This window comes from Mugil cephalus, chromosome 16 (genome assembly GCF_022458985.1).
Source record: "Mugil cephalus isolate CIBA_MC_2020 chromosome 16, CIBA_Mcephalus_1.1, whole genome shotgun sequence".
Lineage (NCBI taxonomy): Eukaryota > Metazoa > Chordata > Actinopteri > Mugiliformes > Mugilidae > Mugil > Mugil cephalus.
In genome coordinates this window covers 8,108,026-8,133,258 of record NC_061785.1, presented here as the reverse complement: position 1 = coordinate 8,133,258, position 25,233 = coordinate 8,108,026, and the positions used below count along the sequence as shown (strand labels likewise).

Below are 25,233 nucleotides of genomic sequence, written 5' to 3'. Positions count from 1 at the left end.
AGTGCTGTATCTGCTCCCTCAACGACACTCATCACTGATTCTCTCTGATGCTGGGGTGGGTGTGTGTGTGTGCGTGCGTGCGTTTGGGACTGTTTGTGTGGGTCTGCCAAATGGAAACATTTCTGTGTGTGTGTGTGTGTGTTGTGTAAAATAAGGTGTGTGAAATGTTTGCGTGACTAGTGAGAAAGGGAGGAGAGAGAAAGAAAGTGTGAGGAAAAAGACAAGGTTGTTTCATATAACTGAGTATAGAAATCTGTGTAGTGTATAAACTGGGATGGGTCGTGGTTAAATGTCATTCATTTACGTTAAGTAGGAGACGATATTGTGTGGTTTATAACCAAAGTTAATTCTGTGTGATTGAAAGTAAATGTAAAAAGACTTAGTTAAAGATGATAAATTAAGTATTAAACTGTCTAATACATATAAACAGCACCATGGTATTTATTCAACCATATTGCCCAGCACATGTAACAGATGTGCATGTAACATACATATCATGTGCGCATCCCACCTCTCTGAGACAGCCCATGAAGTTATTGCTGACTGGAGAACCCGGCAGATCCGCAGTGCTGGGGCTCCCTCCCACGTAGAAGAAGTCATCAGAGCCCAGCATGGTGTAGTCCTCCTGCGTGTAGCCCGTGGTGGTCAGGATGCCGTCCACCGAGATGGTCACCTACACAACAAAGCACAGGGAAAGGACACGCTATATACTCACACCAAAGGTAGCGCTAAGCGCTAGCTAGGCGCTGACCAGCCAAATTAGCCCCCGTTACTCTCAGGTAACAAAATGTATATGCAGTTCTGGTGGGGAGAAGGCCGGATTGGTTTTGGGAATTGGACACTTGTTCTGTTGGGACTTGGTGCAGTTGGATCAGTGCTGACTGTGTGGTGTAGCTGAGATGTGCCGCCACTCGACTCCGCTGGTATTATTGGCATTGTTGCTCACACAGCTAAATGCAACTCACTCACTCTCGCTGCAGTTTGGAGTCCCAACGAGCACTCAGGAATCAAACTACATGTTCTGCCGTCTTTAGTCCATCAATAGCCTACTGTACAGAATATTGACTAAATCCTGTGTGTGATTAATAAAGATTTGCTGCAGGGCCACCAATGATGGACTGTGAGTCTCCACGCTCTTCAAAGCTAATTTGTTATTTTGCGACTGCACAGTGCTAACTTTACAGAACAGACTAAAACCATCCTGCTTTGTGCAGCACTGCACTGAAAGATGAGCCTTGTTTTTTTTTTATTTTTTAATTTTTTTTTTACCAAGAACACCAATTACACCCTTAACATTATAAGTTTTTCCCCTTTTGTTAATGCCTCACACTCCAGGCTCCTTCAGTGTCAAGGTACAAAAAGCAATTTGATTTACTCCCTAATATACGAGCAACAACGTTCCTAAACGGTTTGCCTAAAGTGACACTCGTGCTCTCATAATTTAATCTGCCCATTCTGCTGTGTAATAGCCTGTATAGGGGCTTTTAGCTGTCACTGATATCCAATGCTGTCACATGTAAGTCGCAATTAGTGGTGCGTTACCACTCTGATATTCTGCCGTACGTTACTGACCATATTCAGCTGCTCATAAAGGTTGTGGGCTCTTTACTTTCCCACTACAATTGGTTCCCTCTCACTGACAGTGCTTATCATTCCCAGGCAAACTCGCCCAGCCAGGCAGGTGTTAGTAAGTCTCCGCAGGCATCTTCGTGCTATACAGGTGATGTTAGTGCTATTTACTTGTTAGTAGCTGTTAGTAGTTGTTAGTTGTCGCACGGCTGGCAGCCACAGTAGTGTTACTTGTGTCAGGCCAAGCTGTGTTGGGTTGCTGAGGTTAGGGTCAATGGTTGCGATGCTGTTAGTAGTTGTGATGATGTCATGTTAGTGTGTTGTTAGGGTGAGTTGTGATGATGGTGTTAGTTAGTTTGTGGTTTGGGGGAGGTTTGTTAGATCAGCGAGTCCAAATGAGATGACACACACGGACGAACAAACGGATATCGGTGGTGCACGCGCACACACACACACACACGGGTGTTAGATGGGTTACAGCTCATTCCACGCACACACTCACGTAAAAATATAAAAAACATGCGGCCTGGTCCTCTCTCTGCATGCAACCGCTGGCAAAGAGGACGCAGTGGGTTTTTAAACAGACGTCAACAGGGAGCAGGATGAATCAGAGGCACCATGGAGAACATGCAGTGGCAGTGTGGAGGACGAGAAATAGCAACGGAAAATAAAGAATTAAAAAAGAAGGGAAGGAGGAATCTCTCCATCCGCTTTAGGGACCAATCAGAGAAGGGGGGAGGGGGTTTCCGTTTCACGCCATGCAGGAAGGAGGACGGGGTGGGGGTGGGGGCACGTCATTTGCGTGCAGGTGAGGGATGAGCCAATCAGTGCACGCCTACTGTACATGTCAGTCACAGATTGATGGGGTGAAAAAAACGGTAGAGATACGGGAAGGGGGAGGATTTAAAGAAAAACAAAAAGTGGTTGGCAAGGAAAGGTGGGGACGGGGGGCTTTTAAGCGTAAAAGATTACCAACCGCATTTATCCTTTTATTGGTTTAGTTTTGATGTCTATGGTTCAAAAGGAAATAGACACGGGGCAAACCCAAACTAAGAAACAATTAGAATGATATCTACCGAACAATGGAGTTTGTTTACCATAGCGTGTCCAATGCCTGAGTGCTTTGTAGGAAAGGGGGAGAAAGGAAAGCAAAAAAACTGTGAACAGAACAACTTCGGGAACAAAAAAAGGAAAGCTAGAAGGCCTCTGGTGAGGTTAGTAGGTTGGTTGGAGTGGTTTCGCTAGGAGAAGGGCACAGGTTAGGTTAGTAGTATGAATCATTCCATGGATGGTGGTTAGTTTCACTAGCAGGTTAGTAAAGTTAGTAGTTAGTAGTACAGACAGGCAAACGGTAGAGGCAGGGCACAGGTAGGTTGCGGGCACCTGAGTGACCCTCAATGCTCTCTAGTTCATTCTCGCTCTCGTTCATTCACGCGCTCGCTCACGCTCACACACACACACACACACACACACAATTTGAAAAAGCACTCACCTAGAGCGGAAAGCAGTGCTGGTCTGGTGGTTAACCCACTGTAAACTAAGACCAAAACCTCAGGTATTTTCTTACTACCACAGCATCACTGCAGTTGGACAACAGACCACTGACCGTAGCTTCTACATTGATTAGTTTCCTGCTGCGGACTATAGTCTTTTCTCAGCTGCCCGCTGCCCCCGGATCATCCGCAGCAGTCACTGTGGTTCACGGGAGTCAAATACACACTGAAAACTATTTAACAAGGAATCAGAATTAATGCTGCAACTAACAAACATGGTCATTTGATTAATCTGTCAGTTATTACGCTAACAGTCTAACCATTTGTCGTAGTCACTCAGTCTACGTCCATCGCGTGATTTTTCTGGTTGAAGGTTTTAGAATTCACGGTTGGTCAGTGCAAAGATCTAAAACATTAAATTATTTGACAGCTTATGTAGAATTATTTTAAATTGTAGTTCAGTCCAGTTCTAATTAAGTTGATTGCTAAGACTTCCATTCATTCGTTCATCCAGCACTTGCTGTTGTTTTGTCTCTTTCTTTTTTTTTTTATATTTAAAGCCTTAAGAATATCAAAACAAATTCTGTCAAATCCTCCTCTCTGCGCAGCCGCTCCCTCCTCCATCTCCTGTTGTCTGGTTACCTGTCTCAGGTTGCGGGTGACCTTGACGTCGTGCCAGCTGTTGTCGTTGAACTTGCCGTTGACGGGCTCCACCAAGGCCTCGAAGGCCCCAGAGCCGAGGTTGATGACAAGTGACACGGCACCGTTCTTGAGTGCCAGGTTAACGTAGTCGGCACTCTTGCCAGTGTGCAGCATCAGGCCGTTTCGCTGCAGCGTCTTGAAGGAGAGCGTGATTTCATCGCTGCTAGATTGGATGGGGTTGGGCGACAAGTCATAGCAGAAATACTCAGAGCCCTTGAAGGTTGCGACAAAGTCCTCCCGAGCTGAGATGGAGAGGGAGAGGTGGAAAAGGAAGAGGGGGAGGAAACAGAGAAGGAAAAAAAACAAAACAAAGAAGAGTGGAACCGTTACACTCATCATAATGATTAGTACAAAATCCAAGCTATGTTGCTTCTTCCCACACAGCTCTTCACAAAACGCTCGAAGATGATAAAATAGTGGGTGTTCATCAGAGGCAGCCGAATGAAACAAAGCTCAGCCGGGCCTGTTTAAATTTGATTCGGATGTGCACTACAAAACTTATTGTTTAAGATGTTGCAGATGTTGTTGTCAAGCAAAGCCGCACTGATGCCAGCGCTTGGAAGAAACACTTCCTTCCCTACCTCTAATCGCACCGTGGAGTGGTGTGTAAACAAGCTTTGATCAGTCATGTGGGTTAGAGATTAAACAGTGTGGATGCGACAGAGACAGTCGTGAGTCTGTAGCATTCCGAACTCGTTATGAAACCTGCCGCCGTCTCTTTTGAGAGAACAGCTGTGCTGGCAGTCTGAAGTGGTGTGGACTTGTTTGACAACATGGCTCATTTCATGATGTTTGGGAAACGCCAGTAAAGTGTGAGTGTCTGTACGTATATGTGCGGCCGGAGTAGAGGTTCGGGTTTTGGGCTGGACGGCAGAACACCGATGGTGGAAGATGGAGAACGGCAGCCTGCAAGCGTCATGGCAGCCAAAGCAGGCAGGAGTGGCCAATTACAATTCAGAGTAACAGGCAGGCGGCCAATAGCAACTTACCTTGCGCACCCTCAGTGACCCCCAAGGACACTAGACCAAGGTTTTGCAATCCATCATTCTTAAGCTCACATTCACTTATCTGCTCTCTTGCACCTACACACACACACACACACAGACCATATCCACAAGCCAGCACAGGAACAAATATGCACACCTACACACACATCTGCATGCAGAAACGATCATACCATTGTGCTGGCACAAACAAGCAGGGGCGACGTTATCTGTCTCCTTCACACCCCTCCCCCTACAGCGTCACCCTTCCTCTTCATCCACGCTAATGTTCTCCTCACCAAACATCCCCATACGTCTCACACCTCCCTCCTGGCCTCGCGCCACCGTTCCTTCCCGCACATCTCATTGGCCTCTTTTTTTTTTTCCTCTGCTCTGCGCAGCCTCTGGCACAACCACCATCTTGTAGTTTACGAGGAGAAAAGAGGGGGAATTTGACGCACGCCGGGAGAAGCCGGAGCAAAGCAGACACTCGATGGGGAACCGCTGGGTGGGGGGTGCGTGGAGTGGGGGGGGGTTGCCACATAATGAATAGACTGAAGTGTAATAGGTTATTAAGGTGGTGAGAGACAGGGAGAGAGCAGTGTTGAAATGGAATCGTCCGCACTTGACTGAATATAGCGCCGAGCGAACAATGAGAAGGAGAAAAAGCGAGAATGTATCACAACTCAAAGACCGATTGTGGCAAATGGTCGTACTTTGCTTCTTTTGCATGAAAAAAAAAAAAAAAAAAAAAAAATTCCAAAGTGCGAATGCCAATATACGAGCGCGAAACAACACGTTGTTTGCCGGCACGTATGTGATGTGTGTGAGTTCCCCCGAGTGAGTGATTCGTTCCCTCCCAGCACGTTAATTAAGCGTGCACACGCATGTGTGTGTGTGTGTGTGTGTGTGCGCCCACATCGGAAAGGAAAAGAGTGCGTGCAACTTTGCATTCAGGCATTTGAAAGTGTACGTGTGCACGGGCCAATATATGTTTTTTTTTTTTTGTTTTTTTTTTTAATGTGTGCATGAAATGTGCAGGGGTGTGGGTGGGTGCTGGTCTCTGTAAATATTGGTGTATTGCTGTCAGAAAAGCTATTACCAACTCAGGGCCTCGGGCTAGTCTTTACTGAGAGCAGCGAGAGCGAGGAGGAGGGAGGAACACACACACACACACACACACAAAAAACACACACACACACACACACACACAAATATACACAGAAAGAACAGCCACGAACGTTAACACAATCACACATATTCAATGACACACACACACGCAGACAAATGTAGATAAGGTGGCGGAGCGAGGAGGGACGGGAGGGGGGGGGGGTGCGAGTTATTCACAATGAGAACACACGCAGCCGTCCAGCAGCATTCTAGCAGTAATTTACAGAGGTGCCATTAGGTTTCAGTGTGGTGCTCCAGCATTCTGTTGCTAATTTACAGACATGTCATTAGAGCAGACAGGAGCACATAAAGCATCTCTGCATCGATCTGGAAGCTCCGGCCCCCGCAAACACTCACTCCTTGTTCTATTTCACCGCACGCACAAGAGAGGCACACGTGCACGCACAAATCAGACGGGGGGGGGGGGGGACACGCGTATTGGGTGTAACGACCGTAAAGGAGGCCGTGTGCGTTGTGCACGCGTGGACACACCTGAAACGCACAAAAAGCACACACACGCGCTCTCTCAAGTGGGCAGGTTGGAGTGGATCTGTTGTAGCTCAGATTAATGGAGTGAGTCAGTATTAGCTCAGAGTAAACAGTGAGACAGACACTTACATACACACCACATGTCACACTTCATCCTGTGGAAAGCACTGTCGATCAAAGCGGAGGGAGCCGGAGAATGAGGTGAGAGAGGGAGGAACGTTTAAATGAAAGGGGGGAAAAGGGGGAAAACAGCCTCTAAAATATTCTTGTTATTTCATGTTCGGTTTGGATCGTGATATTGTTTCAGTTTTAGCTGTAACTTCTGAGCGCAGAACGCTTTTCTTTGCTCCCAGATCTCGCTCGCAAAACAAACCTTGATCTTAACGACACCACCTGATTAAATTACATTGTATGAATAAAACATAAGAAATAAAAAAATCTCTCACATTGGTTTATCTTTGGAAGACTTCGCGGAAAACGCTGCATACTTACTGATGCTTTTTATGACCGGTTAATACAAATTAACCGACGACGACCTCGATAATTAGCTGTTTACGTAATATGAAATATTTGTTGGAATTGTAAGGACTTGAGGACCACTGTTTGGAACAAACAAGCAATCTGAATATTTCATTTTTTTTTTGGGTTCAGAGAAGCTTTTTTATCTTACTTAAGAATCGATCATCAGTCGCTTACTTGAAAAAAGAAAAAGAAAAAAAAAAGTAAAAGCGATAATAATCTGTAGCTGCAGCTGCATTTGATCGAAAACATGTTTTTCATTTTCTCAAGATGTTGAAAAAAAAATGGATGTTGATCTCACTGAGGTCACATTTTTTATTAAGTTAAGGACAGGGAAGGAAAGGAAATAAAATATGTGGATGAAGAAGAAGAAGAAGAAGAAGAAGTAGATGCGTGGAGACAGAAATAAGCAAGAAAATATGTTAGAGATGCGCAAGAAAATGAAGTGTGGCGGCTATAGGGGCAGTGGGAATAGGAAGAAATGTAAAGATGGAGGGTGATTGGCATTAGACCTTGAAGGCTATCATTAAACTACTACAGTAATGAATAAGTAGTCTGTGGGGACGCAGTGGAGGGAGACAGAGAATAACTGATCTGATGGTTGCAGCTTCAGGGACCAGCTGCAACTGCACCACCCCTCCAATGATCAAACACACATCGCTGGGATTTTTATGTTTTTATGTACGTGTGTGTCTGTGTGTGTGTGTCATTTATGGCTGCGTCTTATCTCATGGGTCTCCTCCTCAACGTCTCGCGCACTAATTTGTCGTCGCCATGGCAACCGCGTGTTACATGTGGCCACGGCTCAAATATGAATGTGCTTGTGCATGCGAAACACACGCACACACACACAGCGTGTTTCGCGGAAAGAGAGAAGAGGGATGGAAAAGGGAGGGAGACAGAGAGAGAGAGAGAGAGAGAGAAAGAGTGATTGAGTGAACAGTACATTATCATGGACAGCTGTACTGAATCAAAATGGCGGATGGAGGCTAGGAGCACATCAGGGGAGCCTACATTATACAGCACCTGATAGAGGGAGGAAGGGTGGAAAGAAAAGAGGCAGGGTAGGAGGAAAGGGGAAAGATGCATATGGGGAATTTTAAAAAGAGAACAAATAACGAAAGAAAAAAAAAGACGAGACTCGTTGAGGTGAGGGGGGGGGGTGCAAAATGGAAGGGAAGAGAGGACGGGGTGGAGGGACAGAAAGATGAGACAAGGAGAGGGAGTGGCAGAGAAGCGAGGGATGGATGGCTTGAGAGGACGAAACAGAGGAAAAAATGCTGGTGTATCTAAATCCTAGTGTAGCAAGCCTCAATCATGGCAGCCCTGTCATTCTGGAGATAGCACACTGCAATTCCCCTGCACCTCGATTTTAGCCCACCATGCAGTTCTGCTATCAGCTCCTCTCAGACTGTCCACACATGCAAAACGTCACACACACACACACACAGCATAAACTCAAACACCCCATGTGAAGGCATCCCACCCCTCCCTTAATGACATACAGGTGGATTAACTATGCACTCGCACTGTATACAGATAGATGACCGGTGTCGGAGATGCATGCAAATGCATGCTAATGTATGCATGGGTCCTATATTAACTTAAAGTGTGAAAATTCACACAAGCCAAGTTCACTTAAAGGCAGCGACTGCTGCTTCGGTTCATCTCTATTCAGTGATATACAGCATCTGGCTTTGAGGCCGATTGGGATATCACATCGCAGCCAAGGGAGCAACAGTGTAGAGGAGGATATTGCTGTCAGGACGCGAGTGACAGATTGGTTGTCTGCGACGTTAATCTCTCACTTCTTTTTTGTCGCTGGTGTCGTTCAATTGAAGAGATTCGTTCCCAATGTGAGACAAAAAGGAAAAACAAACAAGTGAGACAAAAGACGCCGCTGACCTTAAGGTAAAACTAGTGCAGCACTTACTGACCGATTCAGGTTATTTACGGAGCTTTATTTCATTTCGTGTCCATGTAGCTATTTTCTCGCTTATCTAATTCTATTGGTTGTTGTTAGAGAAATGCTATGAGTTACGCTGACGTTAAATCGATACAAAAAGCAGCAAATTTTTTTGCTTTGGAGAAGCCGGAAACCTCATATCTTTCATTTTTTCTTATCATCAGGATCGATTCATGTTTTCTGTTCATCAGCTACTCCATTAGCCCCAGCTCTAATCAACTGAATTATAAAAAAATATTATCAATCTGGAGCCTTTTAGACAACACAACAGAAGAAAATGCCCATCACAAGTTTCATGATTAAATGTATAGTAATAACAAACAGACACGGGGTCTGTTTTCCTTGACCGACAGTAAACCTTGTTAAAGTTAAAGCTGATACTGAACACAAATAGGGCGTAACTATATTATCAGTCCCTTCGAATTCAATTCTGAGACAAAGCTAAACAATGAGCAGTTACGTTCAATCTTTTCCTCCTTGTCCCTTTTTGTTGGGTTTTATCTGAGCTCATCTCTGTCTCTGTCTCTCCCTCTGTCTGTCTCTAGCTTGAATATGGCCTTCTCTCCGGTACCCAGGGAAACCAGCTTGTTTCCATGACAATGTCTTCAGGCAGAACAGTGTATTTGTCTTAAGCTGGATAAGATCAGAGTCAGTTTCATTCCTTTTAGACGCACACATACAGGCGTGCACACACACACACACACACACAAACATGCACGCTTGCATACATCGCGCTACATGTGCACAGCCACAGATCAGAGATCGGCAAAAAAAACAAAAAACAACACACACTGAACATAAAAGTCATGGAAGTTAAATAAAACCCACAAAAGACAATGACCAGATTTGCACGTATGTACACACACATGCTGCAATGCCACACACACACACACACGCGCACACACTTAATGAAACCCCCTTACAGCAGGTTGTTAACAAATAACAAGCGCATAAAATCTCTTTTCATGAACTTAATATAATGGGTTTTTAATGAATGCGGTGGCTATTTCAGTTGTCGTAGTATTGCCAGACAAGTTCCACTAGCAAATGAGTGTGTGAGTGTGTGTGTGTTTGTGTGTGTGTGTGCGCGTGCGCGCTTGCTCGTGTGTTTGTTCTTGTTTTGGCAAACAGCAGAGAAATGAACTTCAAATGCCAGATGGGGTACTGGAGTGAAACGCCAATTGGGCCGCTACACTCAGCGCCCGTCCAGACACAATGGAAATTGCTAGAACAGGTAGGAGACAATTGGAGCAACAACTAGACTGTTTCATTCGCTTTCTTCCAAAAAAAAAAAAAAAAAGAAAAAAAAAGAGTGTGTGTGTGTATCTGCATCGCTGATGAATACCATCCCGGCTGATGTGAGGCTGTGTCAATTCGTGGAGCCCAAGGAGAGACGCAGCGCTCCCGCTGAGAAAACGCCGCAGCCTTATCTCCCTCCCTGTCTCCCCGCGCGTCTCCGACCTTCTCCTTCCACCTCTCTTTTCCCACTTTTCTGAACACGCTCCTATCTTTCCTCACCATCACTTCTCTGCGCTCCCTTACCCGCCCACCCCCTCCTCCTCCTGCCCTCCCTCACGCACTTCGCAGCCAGCCTCTGCTCTATCTTTCCCCTTCATCCTCTGTGAACGGGGGAGTCCGTTTGATGTCTTTATTTTTGGGGGAGATTACAGGATGCATCGGATTCGTGTGTTCCCCCATTAGCGTTCGAAAAAACCCTCCGCGTGTACACTTACTGACCGGATGGTAATTGCATACAATTACCAGTAAATGTATACATTTACCACTGGGATCGCTGCGCATTTCCCACATTGAGTTCAGCAACTGTGCATCTTCCTGATAATGTGGGGGCAGAGCTGTGTATGTGGCGCCGTGACTTTCATTACAAGAACTGCATGGGTGTTAAGAATTAATGAGTGTTTTACTACAGTACTGTAATGGGTGTTAGTAGTGGAGAGTAGAGGCAGAATTAGTCCTATTAGTGGAGAGGGTATCTGGGAAAATTGTACATTTTGCAATAAAAAAAAAAAAACTTTGCCGCAATTGCTTTTCTACTGCTGATGACCAGAGGGGGCACAGTGTTTTATTTTTTTATTTTTTATTTTTTTTCACAGCTCAAGATGTGGCCATCGGGAGCCAAATTCATGCCAGTCAGAGAGGCAGGCAGCCAATCAGCAGACACTTGCCTCTTAACACCAAGCGCCTCTCTATCTCACCTCGAGTTGGACGCTGCTCACTTGGCCGTTTTTTTTTTTTTTTTTTTTTTTTTGCTAAATTATGCAAGCATTACAGCAACTGTGGCTAATGCGCCTCTGACAAATATCTTTCATTGACAATTATACCGTGCGCCACATGATTTGACGCAAAGCCTTTTGGGAGCAGATGCACAAATGTATGGAAGGCCAGTAATATTCGGGGAGTTTTTGCGTGGGTAACGTAAGCTGTAATATGGGAAATTGATTATTATGTGATGACTCTGCGTTAACGAAGCCAGACAAACAGTTTGAGTGTGTCTACGGGCATGAATGTGAGGCGACTTCCTTTATTGATTTCTGAAAGTGCTGCGACTGTTTTCACTGATTTTCATGGTTTAGTCTTTAAAATGATCAAATCAAAAGCATCACAAGCTGCAAAGGGGAAAAAAAGCGAACAACTAGTATAAAGGTCTACATGAGCATGTTAAACACAGATAAATTCATGAATTGAATATATGGTGTTTTGTCAGACATAACAACGCACATGACATCATAGTGTTGTCTTTTCTGTCATTTAGGAGTCAAAACAAATAAGCGCTAGATTAATTTATATAAGTACTCATTCTTCAGTTGTTAAATGATATAAAAGCTAAATGAAAAGAGCAAAACTGCACATTAGAGAACCTGAAAGTTCCGCGTTTTGTTAAAAGCAATTTACGTCGTTTATAAATGATTCCAATTGTTGCTGATTCATTTTCTGATCAGCAGCAAAACATTTACCACCTAAAACAGCAGAGTGACATGAGTTTGGGAATTATTCAAGCGGCGTAATTAAACTGACAAAAAAAATATGTTTTTTTTTAAATTATTTAATTTAGATTCAGTGGGATTTGTTGGAAAATAATCAGTCCTTGTGCGATTTATTATTAGGACTCCTAGAGGGTGATGAGTAAGAGGTAGGAGACATGCTGTACTTTGCTGGTACTGACTGGTTCCTCTTGTCTTGGCGTCTGCTACCACTCCCAACCCCACATATGGCGGAGTCAGCACGGAGCTCGTCCACTGTGTTTTTTGTTTGTGTGTGTGTGTGTTTGTGAGAAAAGCACAAAATACGCGAGAACAAAAGAGGGGGGGGACGGAGGGACGAGAAACTAAAGAGGACAATTGAGTGGAATGCGCGTCCATCTGTGTGTTTTTGCAATAAGACAATGTGTTAAAATGAGCCGCTTTGATTGCCGACGCTTTATGAGTCACAAGTGATGACTCACAATCCACCTCCCCTGAACACACACTCATGCATTCACACACACACGGGTGCTAACATACAGACGCACACCTCGCTCCCCCTCCTGCCTTCATCCACTGACCGTGAAGAATATGTGCAGGCAGCCTTACTCATGCATATTTACACTGAACACACACTCACTCACCTACTCAGCGGGCACTCTCTAAAGGTTATTGTGCGCGAGTGTGTGTGTGTGTGTGTGTGTGTGTCTGTTTGTCCGTCCGTTCACGTACGGGCGTCTTTAAAGGTCACTTCAAGCGAGGCTGACCACTTGTCTACGTTGTGCATAGATTGTCGGACTGATATCGAGAACACTTGGACGTGCGTGCAGACAAACCTTTATTAAGTGTTCAACCTGCCTCGGAGCTCTAAGAACATATAAATAACATAAACAAGCGCCAACAACTGCCAATTACATCCGAGAGCCACTCCTCAATCCTATTCAGAATCTACAGTCACTCATTCACCCGGAACCCTTCACGGTCTATTCTCGGCCAGACAGAGAGAAGAGAAAAGGGCAAAATCTGCTACTTGGCTTTAAGCACATTTTCCATCCAGATTATTGCTGCTCAATACTTCTCAAAAAAAAAAAAAAAAAAATCCATTTCCCCCCCCCCTTCTTACTTTGGCTGCTCGATACTTATGAAAATCCAATTTGGCTCCGTCTTTTCTTTCTTCCCCCACAATTCGTGCATTTTCACCCACTCAAAGTGATTAGTGATCTGCGGGTATCATTTCCAGGGAGAATGATAACTGTGTTTTTATGGAGGAGGGGAAAGGTCCAGGGCTTCCCATCAGGGCTGATGTCCCTCGGAGAATGACTGGGCAGGCGGGGCAGACGGGAGCACCGCTGTCCCTTTGCAGATACAGGCAGTCGCTCTACATCACAGGAGAGGAGACGACTCACTTTATCTCTCGCTCGCTTCCTCTTTCCCTCTCTCTGCTCCTTCTATCACTCTCTCCTTTAGCTCTCCTCTCACAGGCACAGTCTCTTTTTCACAATTTCTCCAGCCCACACACACACACACACACACACATACTATATATCTTTCTAAGACACCCCTCCCCATACCCAATCCGCCCCCTCAAAGAAACTCATTTCAGCTTTGCCGGCTCCTCAAAAAGCCTCTTTACGCTGAGCTAACCTAAGCTAGGCTTCGTCTGCACCATTTGACAGCCTTTACATCTCAGTATGCAGAGCAAAAAACACACTCACACAAACACACGCGCGCACACCGCTTTTTTCATGTGTCGAGTTTCTGAAAGAGACATCAAAGGTTGAAAAGGGAAAAATAACAAAAGGCGCAGCGCTACTTTCAGCCTATCACAATCCGAGCGCCCGTAATAGTGAGGGCATCCACTATACGCAAATACGCTAAATACGTTGTGTAATAATGCCGGAAACATATGTTAATGCATGTCGGTTCTTAAGTAGGTGATTTAAAATGCCGAGCATAAGCCAGATGAAGCAATTAAATTTTCCCTGCCACCTGGATGATTCATGGCAGACATTTTAAGGCGGAAACTTCGGCAGTGGGAGTTTATTTAGCAATCAAAACAGCAGCAGCAAAAAAAAAAAAAAAAAAGCTCAGATAGAAATATACTTGTCATAATAGAGATGCCTCATATGATAGGCGGTTGACGACATCATTTGTTCTCCCTTCAAGATATTTCTATCCACGAGCTTGGATGAACATTTCATTAAATAGCACATTTCAGCGAATACAGAGAGGCCCTGTCACAATGGGAGACAGCCGTCATCATGTCTTCTCTCATCCAATCAAAGAGCACAATAGATGCAGATCAGCCTGTCACGCTCGGGCCTGTCCTCGTGTGGACCAATCAGTGTATTCATCAGCGTCATGCAGAGACGACCGATCGAGCAAAACACCTACCTTCGGATTTTTTTTCGAAAAGCACAGCAGACCGGAGCTTCTATTCATTTCCACGCATGCACGCTTAAGCCCGAGCACGCTCGCACACACAACAGCTTACCTTACCGCATGGAGAATGAAACATTTGAATTTACCGCAAATAAGAATTTCAAGCTGAACCGTTCTAAAAAAAAGTCTACATTACAGGAGCCTGTGAATGCATTTAGGTTTAAAACCACCCAGAACAGTCCATTAGCCGTACACATATATATATATATATATATAAAATAAAAATAAATCAGTGGGGTACCTCCATGCTTGCCTAAAATCACAGAGGGGGGGGTGTTCCAAACATTGAGAAAGAGGGCGGGAACAAAGAAGGAAAAGAGAAAAGGGGCAAGAAGAGAGAGGTGGCACTGTGAGTTTTTGGTCATCAGAGAGCAATTCCCAAAAAAAAAGCAAACCAGTGGAGCTTGTTTTTTAGGTTGTTTAAAAAAAAAACGGGACAAATTACGTGTGGAGGCATAACAACATTGCTTTTATACACTGCGGGAACATCTGCTCAGAATCACATGCGCTCACCGGCGTGTGAGTGGGAGCCCATGTGAGCGCCGGCGACGGCTGAAACGAGACATGCTTGAGAGCCGCAGAGAAGCCATGGAGGAATGCGGATGAGCGTTACTGTGAAAACTGCCAGAGTCACTGATCAAACCCTGATGTTGTAAAAAAAAAAAAAAAAAAAAAAAAAAGCACACATGCACGCGGATGTATACACTGTGCACAAGTACGTATACACACACATAATACACAGTGCTCACATCCCCCCCCCTCAATCTTACACACGGATGCGAGAAAACGAAATGGGGTGGAAGAGTAAAGACCAAATCAAACCATCCATGGTGTCAGTCGGTCAGTCAGCCCTTAGCTCCATTTCCGAGTCCGTGGAGCCCCGCCAAGTTTAACCCAGCCAAGCGCCATCAAGCAGCAGCAGCCGTCTACGGTACACCCCCCCCTCCCCCCGTTACTCCCTCCCATGTCAGCAGCCACACAACTAATGCATATATCTTAGCAGAAGTTGCTCTCAGGTTCATCGCTAAAAATCAAAACAATCTTTTAATCCATGTTTCTTAGTTAACTGAAAACCGTCCATTTCTGGTTAAACTGTATTTTTCTTTTTTTTGTAATTCACAGAACAAAAACTGACCTTAGTTCAGTGCCTAGAGAGACAACTTCCTCCCGCGCCAGGTGGGGATGAGATGGGGAAGGGGTACAAGGGGATTTGAAGGAGTTTTAAGTGTGTGTGTGTGGGGGGGGGGGGAGTAAGGAGGTAGGGGATGATGGTATAGCAGAGGACAGCAGGAAGTGAAGTAAGAAGGGGCCATACCTTGGTCGCCAATCATCAGGTGTGCCAGACCTTAAAAGAAGACAAGAGCACAGTCAGCACAGCAAAGGATTATGGGGCGTGAAGTGAAATGTGTGTGTGCGTGTGTCTCAAATATGTGTTTTTTGTGATACAGCGGTTTGTCATCGCCATGCTGGTTGAAGGCTAGAGTCGTCTGTGTCGGTGTGTGTTTCCGTGGGCGCGTGAGTCACCCGAACTATACAGAAACCTTGTAAATTTGGAGACACTTACTTATCGTAGGCAATCGATCCTACTCACAAACAGGCAGCACGCACACAGACGTTTGCACACAGCCATGAACTAGGGTCGTATGCAGTTTGCCGTTACCATATTTATGTCTATGCCTGCGTCTATGCAACCTTGAGCCGGGAGCCACTTCAGACGATAGCACATGGGATGTAGTACTTACCACGTATCAGCAACCAACCCTACATGCCCACACACAGCTACATAGCTACCTAATAGTACCGGATTTCCACAGCGGAGAAAGTAATGAATAACAAAGGCCAGAGAGAAGAATGGGAAGGACAAAACTGACGTGGAAAAGATGTAAAAGGGACGAGAGTAATAAGGTGACTACAGAGCTAAAGTAAAGATGTGTTCATAAATCCAACAACAATATAAAGGGGAATTCAAAGAAGAGATAGATAGATAGATAGATAGATAGATAGATAGATAGATAGATAGATAGATAGATAGATAGATAGATAGATAGATAGATAGATAGATAGAGAGTACAACCTACCTGGGGTGTAGCTGTGCTCTGGAAGGGTGTCGCGGCCGGGCGAGAAGAGAAAGAGACAGACATTCATTAACATGCATGCTCAGCCCTTGGGTTACCATGGCTACTTACTGTACATGCACACCCATCCAGGGTTACCGTGGCAACATACGTACATGCAAAGTCCACGCAATCGTCACAATGGATACCATGCTGCACTGGTAGCCGAAACGGAGGTTGGTCCATACATAAGAAATGAAACAATCTCTCTCTCTGTGTGACTCCGCGTGTGCACGAATACAAATACCTATGCGCACAGACAAACATATACCCACCCTGACTTGTAGGTACAGAGCGTGAAGGGGGGTAGGGGGTGGTGTTGGCATATATATATATATATATGTATATATACATTCCTACCTGTAGGTTTGGATTCAAGAGCCGTTTACCCCAGAACTTACCTCGTAGCCGTTTCCTCTCCCAAGAGCCCCCCGACAGAAAGCATGCAACACACACGCATTCACTCCCACAGTCTCTCGCGCACTCTCTCTGCCTTTCACACATACACACACGCACACACACACACTAATGTTGACTATGGCAGTAATAATGATGTGAAATAGCAGGGTAAACATGTAGGGATGGATTAGCAGTGCAGGAAGACAAGGGGCATGCATGGTTCAGTACTGAGACAGAGTGTGTGTGTGTGTGTGTGTTCGTGTGCATGTAGAAGATTCTGTGCGTGTTTGTAGGTGTGTGTGTGTGTGTGTGTGTGTGTGTGTGTGTGTGTGTGTGTGTGTGTGTGTGTGTATTTCGAGCTGTGCGCTCATCTCAGTGCTTCCTTGCCTCTGCCCTTGTGCTAGTAGCATGGCAGAAACAGGTGGAGCCATTAGCATGCTAACAGCGATTTGCCCTCAAGGACAATGCAAGCCAGGCCAGGCCTAACAAGCCAGGTTCACTCTGCCTTCACTGGAGGGCAAAATGGCTTAGACAGTAATTACATTTATGCATAGCCCCGGCTCAAACTGCCTTCACTTACTACTTCTATATTCTGCATATCTCACATAATCATGTTTCTCCAACGCTGACATATTGATGTGCTTTGGAACAAAACCCTCATAAATAGCTCATTCCTCACGCTGGTATGAAATATGTAATATGCTGCAGTCTTTCTGGGGGGGAAAACAGCTACAGTAAATAGCATCATATTGCTTTGCAAATGTCTCCGAGCTTGTCACAAATCTGCAAAAACATAAGAATAAGAATGGATCATTTGTACGACTTGAAGATGTTGAGTAATTGTAAATATGTACAGAAACTAACACTGTCGCAGCCAAATTGCTTATTCCTGGCTTCCTGGTGATCAATTCTTCCTCTCGCAGAGTATATTCACTCTGTATTAAAGATTCATAGCAGACTTAGAGTTATAATTTTTATCTCAGAGCTTTATCGTGCAGCTTCAACGAGGTTGTGTTGAAGTGCAAAGACTGTCACACTCTCTTCTCTTTTTTTTTTGCTTGTGAATCACAATAGGATTCTTTTGCAAAAGAACCACAATTGTTTTGGTTAGTTAAAGCCCTTTTCACGTCACAGGGATTTCACCAGATCTGTTTTGGCTCTGCTCTTCCTAGATGGCACAGGTCCAACATTAGATTCAAACTTTTCCAAATCTCCTAACATTATCAGTCAAAACTTCCTTTGTGTCGGGCTCACTTCAAACAGGACTCCTGGAAATGAGCTGCACAAGAACAACACACACACACACACACACACACAGGGCACGTTCAAATCAGGACAACTTGGCCTCGCTTCCATGAAACTTGCACAGCTGCTGGTTTAAGAATAACCCAAACATTTCAAAAGACCTGTAAGAGGTGAATCTTAAACACATAACTTTGCCTTTTCCGAAACAACTCTCAAATAAAAAACTTTGTTTTTCTGCTGAAGGCACTGGTTCACCTGAAATTCAATCTTTCTTGACACATATAGGTTGGTAACAGTTACTTTCTAGTAGTGATACCAATTCAGGAATATTAAATCAGCCTGCACATCCTGTAGTTGGACATTTCCCTGTGAGCCTGCGTCTCGTCAGACCAAAAAGAACAACACTTGCATGGGACTGGATTTAAGAAAAAAAAAAAAAAAATTAGATAAAAAAAAAAACAGTGCTTTGAAAATTTTTATCCATCCACCAAAGAACATCTCAGCTACTCAGCTCTGCTCTCGTACCTTCCTGTATCTCTGAGCTACTGTGTTTACAGAGATTGTGCAACATGAATCAGAGAGGTCTGAGAAAAGAAATAAGCATCGGAAATACTCTTAAGACGTTGCTGCATTCTTTCCAAGATTTATGTTTTTGTCAACAGGCTCTCAAAAGCTGCTTTTTTTTTTCGGTAGAGGCTTCATCTCTTGAATTTGCCTCCAGAACGGATGTCTATAATTTCACTGGCAGGGAGTCACTAAAGAAAAGACACGAGTAAAGCTTTTTAAATCAGCCACTGAGCTTCTCTCAATTTCCACCATCGCACTCTGAGCCCTACAGGAACTCTGACATGTGGATCTGATAAAAGACACTTGTGAAATACCAATCTGAGTGTCTCTATTGATTTCCCAATTCAATTTGATTAATTTTCTTTGATTTTTTTTTTGTTCATTTTGAGATATTTCATTTTCAAAACAATTAAAAGAGATTTTGTCGCTGGTTCCCGAGGCACATCTCGCATATGGCTTTGCTCTGTTGTCACACTTATTAAATCTCAGACTCATGTTTTAACTCTTACACTTGGACTAATCTTGTGTATCTTGCACAAAATCAATCTCAGGAAGCTGCAGCAAAATTTCTAACAACGCATTACGCAGGAAATAGCTTGCATTTAAAAAATTTATTGGAGGATTTTATGAATCGATATTGAATCTTTCAAAACAAGATTAGATAGATTTAGAAAACATATATATATTTTTAATCCAGACCTAGTGTGAGATACATCCTTATACTAAGACTCAAAAGGACAGTTAGTGCATAATCCAAAGTTCAATCTCCATTTCATTCTCTCCAAAAACCAAACCAAGAATAAACCCTAATATGTTTTATCTAAAGCTGGGAAGAAAATTTTAATATTATTATACTGAAGTCTTCTTTTCACTCAAAACTGAAATGCCGGTCTGTATCTCAGAATATAAAACATCCTCTTAAAGGGTAGAAACAGCCTCTTGTTGAGCAATAAGTGCCGGTCCAAAGGAGGAATTATATGTGGTGACTGAGGAACCGCTTGCAAAATGGCTGCACCCCCTGACGTGACTAATTACGGAGTTGTATGTTTGGCGGTACGTGTGTTTGAGCAGGTATGTGTGCATCAACACTGCATGTGTCTCCCACTTTGCCCTAACTAAAAAAAAATCAGAAGACTGGATTAGACCGGCTGGGATCACACACACGCACAGTTTTGAGTGCAACACTGAGTTTGTGCAGAGTGCTGATCATAGCTTCACCTGTCACTTCCTGAATGCACAGACGCACGACGTGCAGCTGCAAGCACCAGAGCTGCAAATAAAGGCTGTTTTTATTATTGACAAGTCTGTCATTTATTTTATACCTAGTCATTTCTTTTATGTAATTACAAAAAAACATTCAAAATCTCCAAATTGTTGTTTTATCTGACAAACAGTCCAGAATTCAGATATGTTCAATTTGCAGTGATAGAATTTGAGAGAAGCAGCAAATCTCACATTCTATAAGTAGCTTAAGTATAAGGATGAAACTAAAAATGCCTTGTTGACTCATATCATATATGGCAAAATTTGCATTTGAATTTTTATTGCATTTTGAGCAAAAATAACTATTTAATTATTAATTATTATTCAGCACCGGAAAAGATTATGCACAAGCAACAATACCTTCCACACCTGCATGGTGAATTCGGACGCCTTCTACATTAAGAATACAAAGATACGCGCTCACCACCACAAAAATTTAAATACAGCAGATTTGTGATGCCTGAAGTCACTACAGGAGATGCAGGAGTGGAGGATACAGAGGAGGAGGAGGAGGAGGAGGAGGAGGAGAGGAAGAGCGGAGATGAAGCAACACTCCTGGCATGAAGTCTCCCTATTAGCCTTGTCTCCATGGAAACCTAGACCATCCCACTGTCCACTAAATGCTAGGGTGTGATTATGGTGGGTGGCTAAAGGGATGTGTGATGCTGGCAGTAGTGCTGGGCTGGGTGGAAGGTCATGCTGGTGACAAACGGTGGCCAAGCACCAAGGCCACTCTGCCATTTTTGACAGATGTATTTGTGCCTTAAAAAAAAAAAAAAAAAAAAAAAAAATCTATTCCTGGCACAAAGCTGAAAGGTAGCTTTGATGGAAATAAAAAAAAGGGAATAAAACATACTGCACTTTAGAAAGCTATTGATTAAGAATGCAGATTTGCTCTTAATGGACTGAAGCACAGCCTGACAATGGGGAAATGAAAGCCTTTCCAGAATCGGCCAAAATAAGGTACTCAAGTTCATTAAGCAGCTTATTGTTGTAATGGTCGTCATTACACCACCCTGTATAGTGGCACAATTTACAAAATGCGTAAATGGCAGTATTATATATACGGGTATTCTTGCAGAGTTTAAATATTAAATAATTCCTCCTCTCTGGTCCATACTTCCAACTGATTATAGTCGCACCGCTTCTTGTTTATGCTGGAGGATAAGATAACACCGCTGACACAAAAAAAACTCATCCTACACACAATCACACAAACACAAACAGAGCACAAACTTAACAGGCCATTAATTAATGGCAGGTAATAGACTGTGCGCACATCATTTCAGCACCCTATGCATGGTACCTCTGGAGGCCATCTACAATCAATGTAAATCCATTAACAACAGGCAGCCAGGTGTCAGCCATGTAACAGCCACTGATTTCCAGCCTCTTAGCCCAGTTCCAATTAAAGTCTCTCAACAAGAGCCAACAAACACATCCATAACGGATCTATATAGTTATTGTGTTTTGCCAAATACACCAACTGAGCCCTCCGAAGCTTGCCAGCCATGTTTACGGCTTTTCAGCAGGTTTTTCAGAAATTTGTTTAAAGTCTAAAGCTTCGCAGTCTGAACGTAGCACGGAACAGATGCGCTCAAGCTCTCGGCTCCACTTTCTCTACACTGACTGCTCTTCTTGGGAGTGGGGGCTTACCTCTGGGTTTCAGGGGGGAACCTACTAAACTTTTGCAAGACATACGAAATCAATATAAAGCAACAATCAGTGTGTTTGTGAAGGCCGTACAGTACACAGCAACAGAAAGAAGTTGTGAATGAGAAAAGAAAATCCATTGAAGCGCCTGGTGTTTGTATTTGGTGGTATAAATTTGGATATATCTGCATCCACAAAAATAAATGTATGTGCATGTGTTTACTGAAGTGTATGTGTATATATGCAAATGATGAGATGATGGGTCAGCATGGTTTTTGGGCCTTACCTTCGCTGCAGTCATTGCCTTGGTAACCGGTGTCGGAGCAGTCGCAGACGGCCTGGTCGTTGACCACACTGCACACTCCTCCGTTCTGGCACTGGTGGTCTGGCCCACAGCCACTTGTTATTGTGACGCCCTCCGAGCTGTCCAGCACCACCAGCGAGCCGTTGATGCTCACCGCCGTGATCCAGCCACGGAAGGCGGGGTATTCCCGCACCGAAGAAGAGGTGAGACGCAGGGGCGAGGAGTGGAGTTCCGGCGCCAACCCGCCCATGTAGGTGTGACTGAACACCGTCATGTCTCTTCTCTTACTCTTCACTTCCGCCCATCCCTCCAATCGTCCGTCCACCTCCAGCGAGGTGTTCCTCCAGTCCCGCCTGACACGCACCGCGTGCCACCGCCCGTCGCTCACCGCCACGCCCGACTGCAGCTCGGCCGGCTCGGCGCAGAAGATGGAGAAGCGCAGGCGGAGGTGGCCGTGGAGAAGCAGCAGCTCCAGGAAGTCGCAAAATCCCTCGTCGTCGAGGTAGAGCAGCAAGCCCTCTTGGCTGTGAGTCCGCAGGCTGAAGCTCAGCACACTCTCGCAGCAGGCATTCCACACGGGGAACCGCCCCCACTGGCTGGACACGCCTCCGAACTCCAGGACTTCTCCTTGGGCATGGCCCCCCACGCTGCACAGGCAGAGCCCCAGGAAGAGCAGAGGGGCTGCCGCCCAAACACAAACGGCCATTACACTCATACACGCACTCGCTCTCACACTCACACACACACAACGGGAGTAGATGGAGGCTAGAGCTGAGCTTTTCCCTCTAGCCTACAGCTCATGGCGACAACTGTAGGGCACTTTGTGGAACACTTGTAGGTGTCAGGTGCACGCTGCTTCCTTGGTGGCGCTCTTTACGCTGGGGGGTCCGACAACTCCGGCGGGGAGGGGGGTTAAACAACAGCTCCTCCGTCTTTTCAGCGCGACTTGGACATCTTTCTTTGCCTCGGCCTGGTGCTTGCGTCTTCTCTGACTTCTTCAGTGTCTGCTCTCCGTTCAGTCTTTCATTCTTCACTTCTGACATAAGCGATTTTCGGGAGTGTGTATTTGTGTGTGTGCGTGTTAGATACGAAACAAATAGGATGTGAACTCCATCTCTGTGCCCTAGATAGGGCCTTATCCCCCATGCAGGCAACTCCCCGCGGAGTACGAGTATGAGTGTGTGTGTGTGTGTGTGTGTGGCTCACACACTGGTAATGGAGAGAAATGACACCGTCATAGCAGTATTTTCTCCCCCCTCCTCCCTACCTTAGTAGGGCAAGACTTAAAGTGTGTGTGGGCAAGTACGTGTGTGTGTCTGCGTGTGTGTGTGTGTGTGTGTGTGAGAGGGTGTGCGTGCGCGAGTGAGGTATGTGTGCCTCTCACTGCCGCGTCATCACTCTCTCCAGCGACCTACAGAGAGAACAGAGACGACACAATCAACCAGGGTCACACACACACACACACACGCTCATATTCAGCACACGTAAACAGGGACGCACAAACTCTCGCACACAACATACACAAGGCCAGGATGCTGTTATTCTCAAATTACTCTCCTGAGCATTTTCTGCACACACACACACATTATCATATTATCACATTACACACGATTAACAGGCCCAAATTTGTGACACGTATAAACTAATCATGAATTAGGAAACCTGGATTTCTACTTCCACCAGAAATAATGATTTAAGCCATACACATACACTAGGCCGTAGTCACACACACACATATATACACAAAGACACACATAAACAGCTCCTCCTCAGTAGAGCTCCCATCATGCCGCAGGAGATTTTGTATAAGGTGGCATACCTGCGACTCCCTGAAACCTCATGAAGCGTATTTTAACCATTCCGAGACTAAACGTCCTCTTAACGGGGCACTTTAAACCTCCCGCGACGAGTTTGATTTGATTTATTTGTCTGTTTGTTTTTGTTTTTAGGAATTAGTAAGGGTGTCTCGCGCCACCGTCAAAGACCCCGATGGCTACACAACCATCACAAAGAGCGGGAGCAGCACCGCGCGCTGCGGCGGATGACTCAAACCACCCCGCTTTTTCTTTACCGAATTAACTGCTCCACAGTTCAACACATTCACACAAACCCACACCGGCTGCAAAATGCACACACACACTCGCACACGCACGCACACACACACACACACACACACACACACATACACCGCAGGCTGCACGTAGTCTCAGAGTCTGCGAGAGGCGAAACGCAAGCGACATCACAGTTATTGATAGACGGGGTGAATGAATGCGGTTGAAATATCGATTCCCGATTTGCGGCCATACCTCCTCTCATTTTCTCCCCCCCCCCTCCCCTCTCAAGCACCCGCTACTCGACTACACCGGGGGGTTCAGTCTCATCACCTGAACACTTTAACTACAGCTTCGCTAATCGGTAACATTGTAGGCTAATTAGTTTTTTTTTTTTTTTTTTTTTTGTTTGTTTAAAAAAAAAAAAATTTAAATGACATTACACCTGTAACGGTGACTGCCTCTCCCCGGTAAATAAGAAGCAAAACCAGCCGTGGTTTCTCTCCCCTCATCTCCCCCTCTCCCTCCCCGTGCAGCCACATATGAGGCTTGGAAAGCGGACCTACCTCGCGCACATCCTGTGGTTCCGTGGCAACAGTGGCGACTCATCGATTTTCCTTCCCATTTGAGGGGAAATCTGAATCCGCGAGAGAAGGAGAGAGAAGCCGCGCTCCTGGCGGGCGAATAGAGCCGGACACCGGAGGCAGGGACGAAACTATCACCGGCTCGCGTCTAGGTGACAAGGTGCTGCTGGTCTCCGCCTCGCGCTCCCTCTCTTTCTCTTTCTAGCTCTCCTTTCCCCTCTCGCGCGCGCTCTCTCTCTCTCTCTCTCTTTCTCTCCGTTCTCCTGAGGAGGAAAAGGTGCAGTCTGATGCTCCGCGAGACTCGGCAGAGGGAGCGTCACGTGGTCGCGCGCGAGCGAGAAAGACTGTAAATGTGTGTGTGCGAGTGAGAGGGAGAGAGAGAGGGAGAGAGAGAGAGGGAGAGAGGAAGGATGGGGCGGGGCCGCGCGCTGCTGCAGCACCTTGGACAGCGCGCACAAAACCACCAGCACGAACCCCGAAACGCTTTTCTTTTTTTTCTTTTTTTTTTTTTTTTCTGTTACCGGAGGCAGAAAACAAGGCGAGAACCCGGCGAGTGATTAAATCCGCGAGTGACAGCCACGGTGGCATTTCTTTCTCTCTCTCAACAGCTTAAGAAAGACAAGGAACCGCGGGGTGGTTGGGGGGGAAGGAGGGGATGAAAAGGAAGCAGAAGGCCGCGTCGGTTTACAAACATCCCAGTTTGTCTTCTCGCACACAGACAACACGTCCACCCGAACACACA

General features: G+C 45.3%; 1 protein-coding gene across 16 annotated transcripts in view; it reads right to left on the bottom strand.

Moving 5' to 3' along the window:
- Nucleotides 1-24,781, bottom strand: part of nrxn1a (neurexin 1a) — a 55,167-nt gene extending 30,386 nt beyond the window's left edge. For 2 of the 16 annotated variants that reach the window (XM_047608859.1, XM_047608867.1), the window contains exons 1-8: nucleotides 24,474-24,780; nucleotides 21,839-23,267; nucleotides 16,390-16,407; nucleotides 15,627-15,656; nucleotides 14,553-14,564; nucleotides 3,705-4,006; nucleotides 2,667-2,690; nucleotides 512-673 (exon numbers count right to left, since the gene is read on the bottom strand). In XM_047608859.1, coding sequence (XP_047464815.1) covers nucleotides 512-673; nucleotides 2,667-2,690; nucleotides 3,705-4,006; nucleotides 14,553-14,564; nucleotides 15,627-15,656; nucleotides 16,390-16,407; nucleotides 21,839-22,571 — 1,281 coding nt within the window. In that variant the 5' untranslated portion in view covers nucleotides 22,572-23,267; nucleotides 24,474-24,780. Of the gene's footprint in view, nucleotides 1-511; nucleotides 674-2,666; nucleotides 2,691-3,704; nucleotides 4,007-14,552; nucleotides 14,565-15,626; nucleotides 15,657-16,389; nucleotides 16,408-21,838; nucleotides 23,268-24,473 lie in introns of all 16 variants that reach the window. The other 14 variants (XM_047608868.1, XM_047608863.1, XM_047608858.1 and 11 more) reach the window with 14 other exon arrangements.
- Between the last annotated feature and the right edge of the window lie 452 nt (nucleotides 24,782-25,233).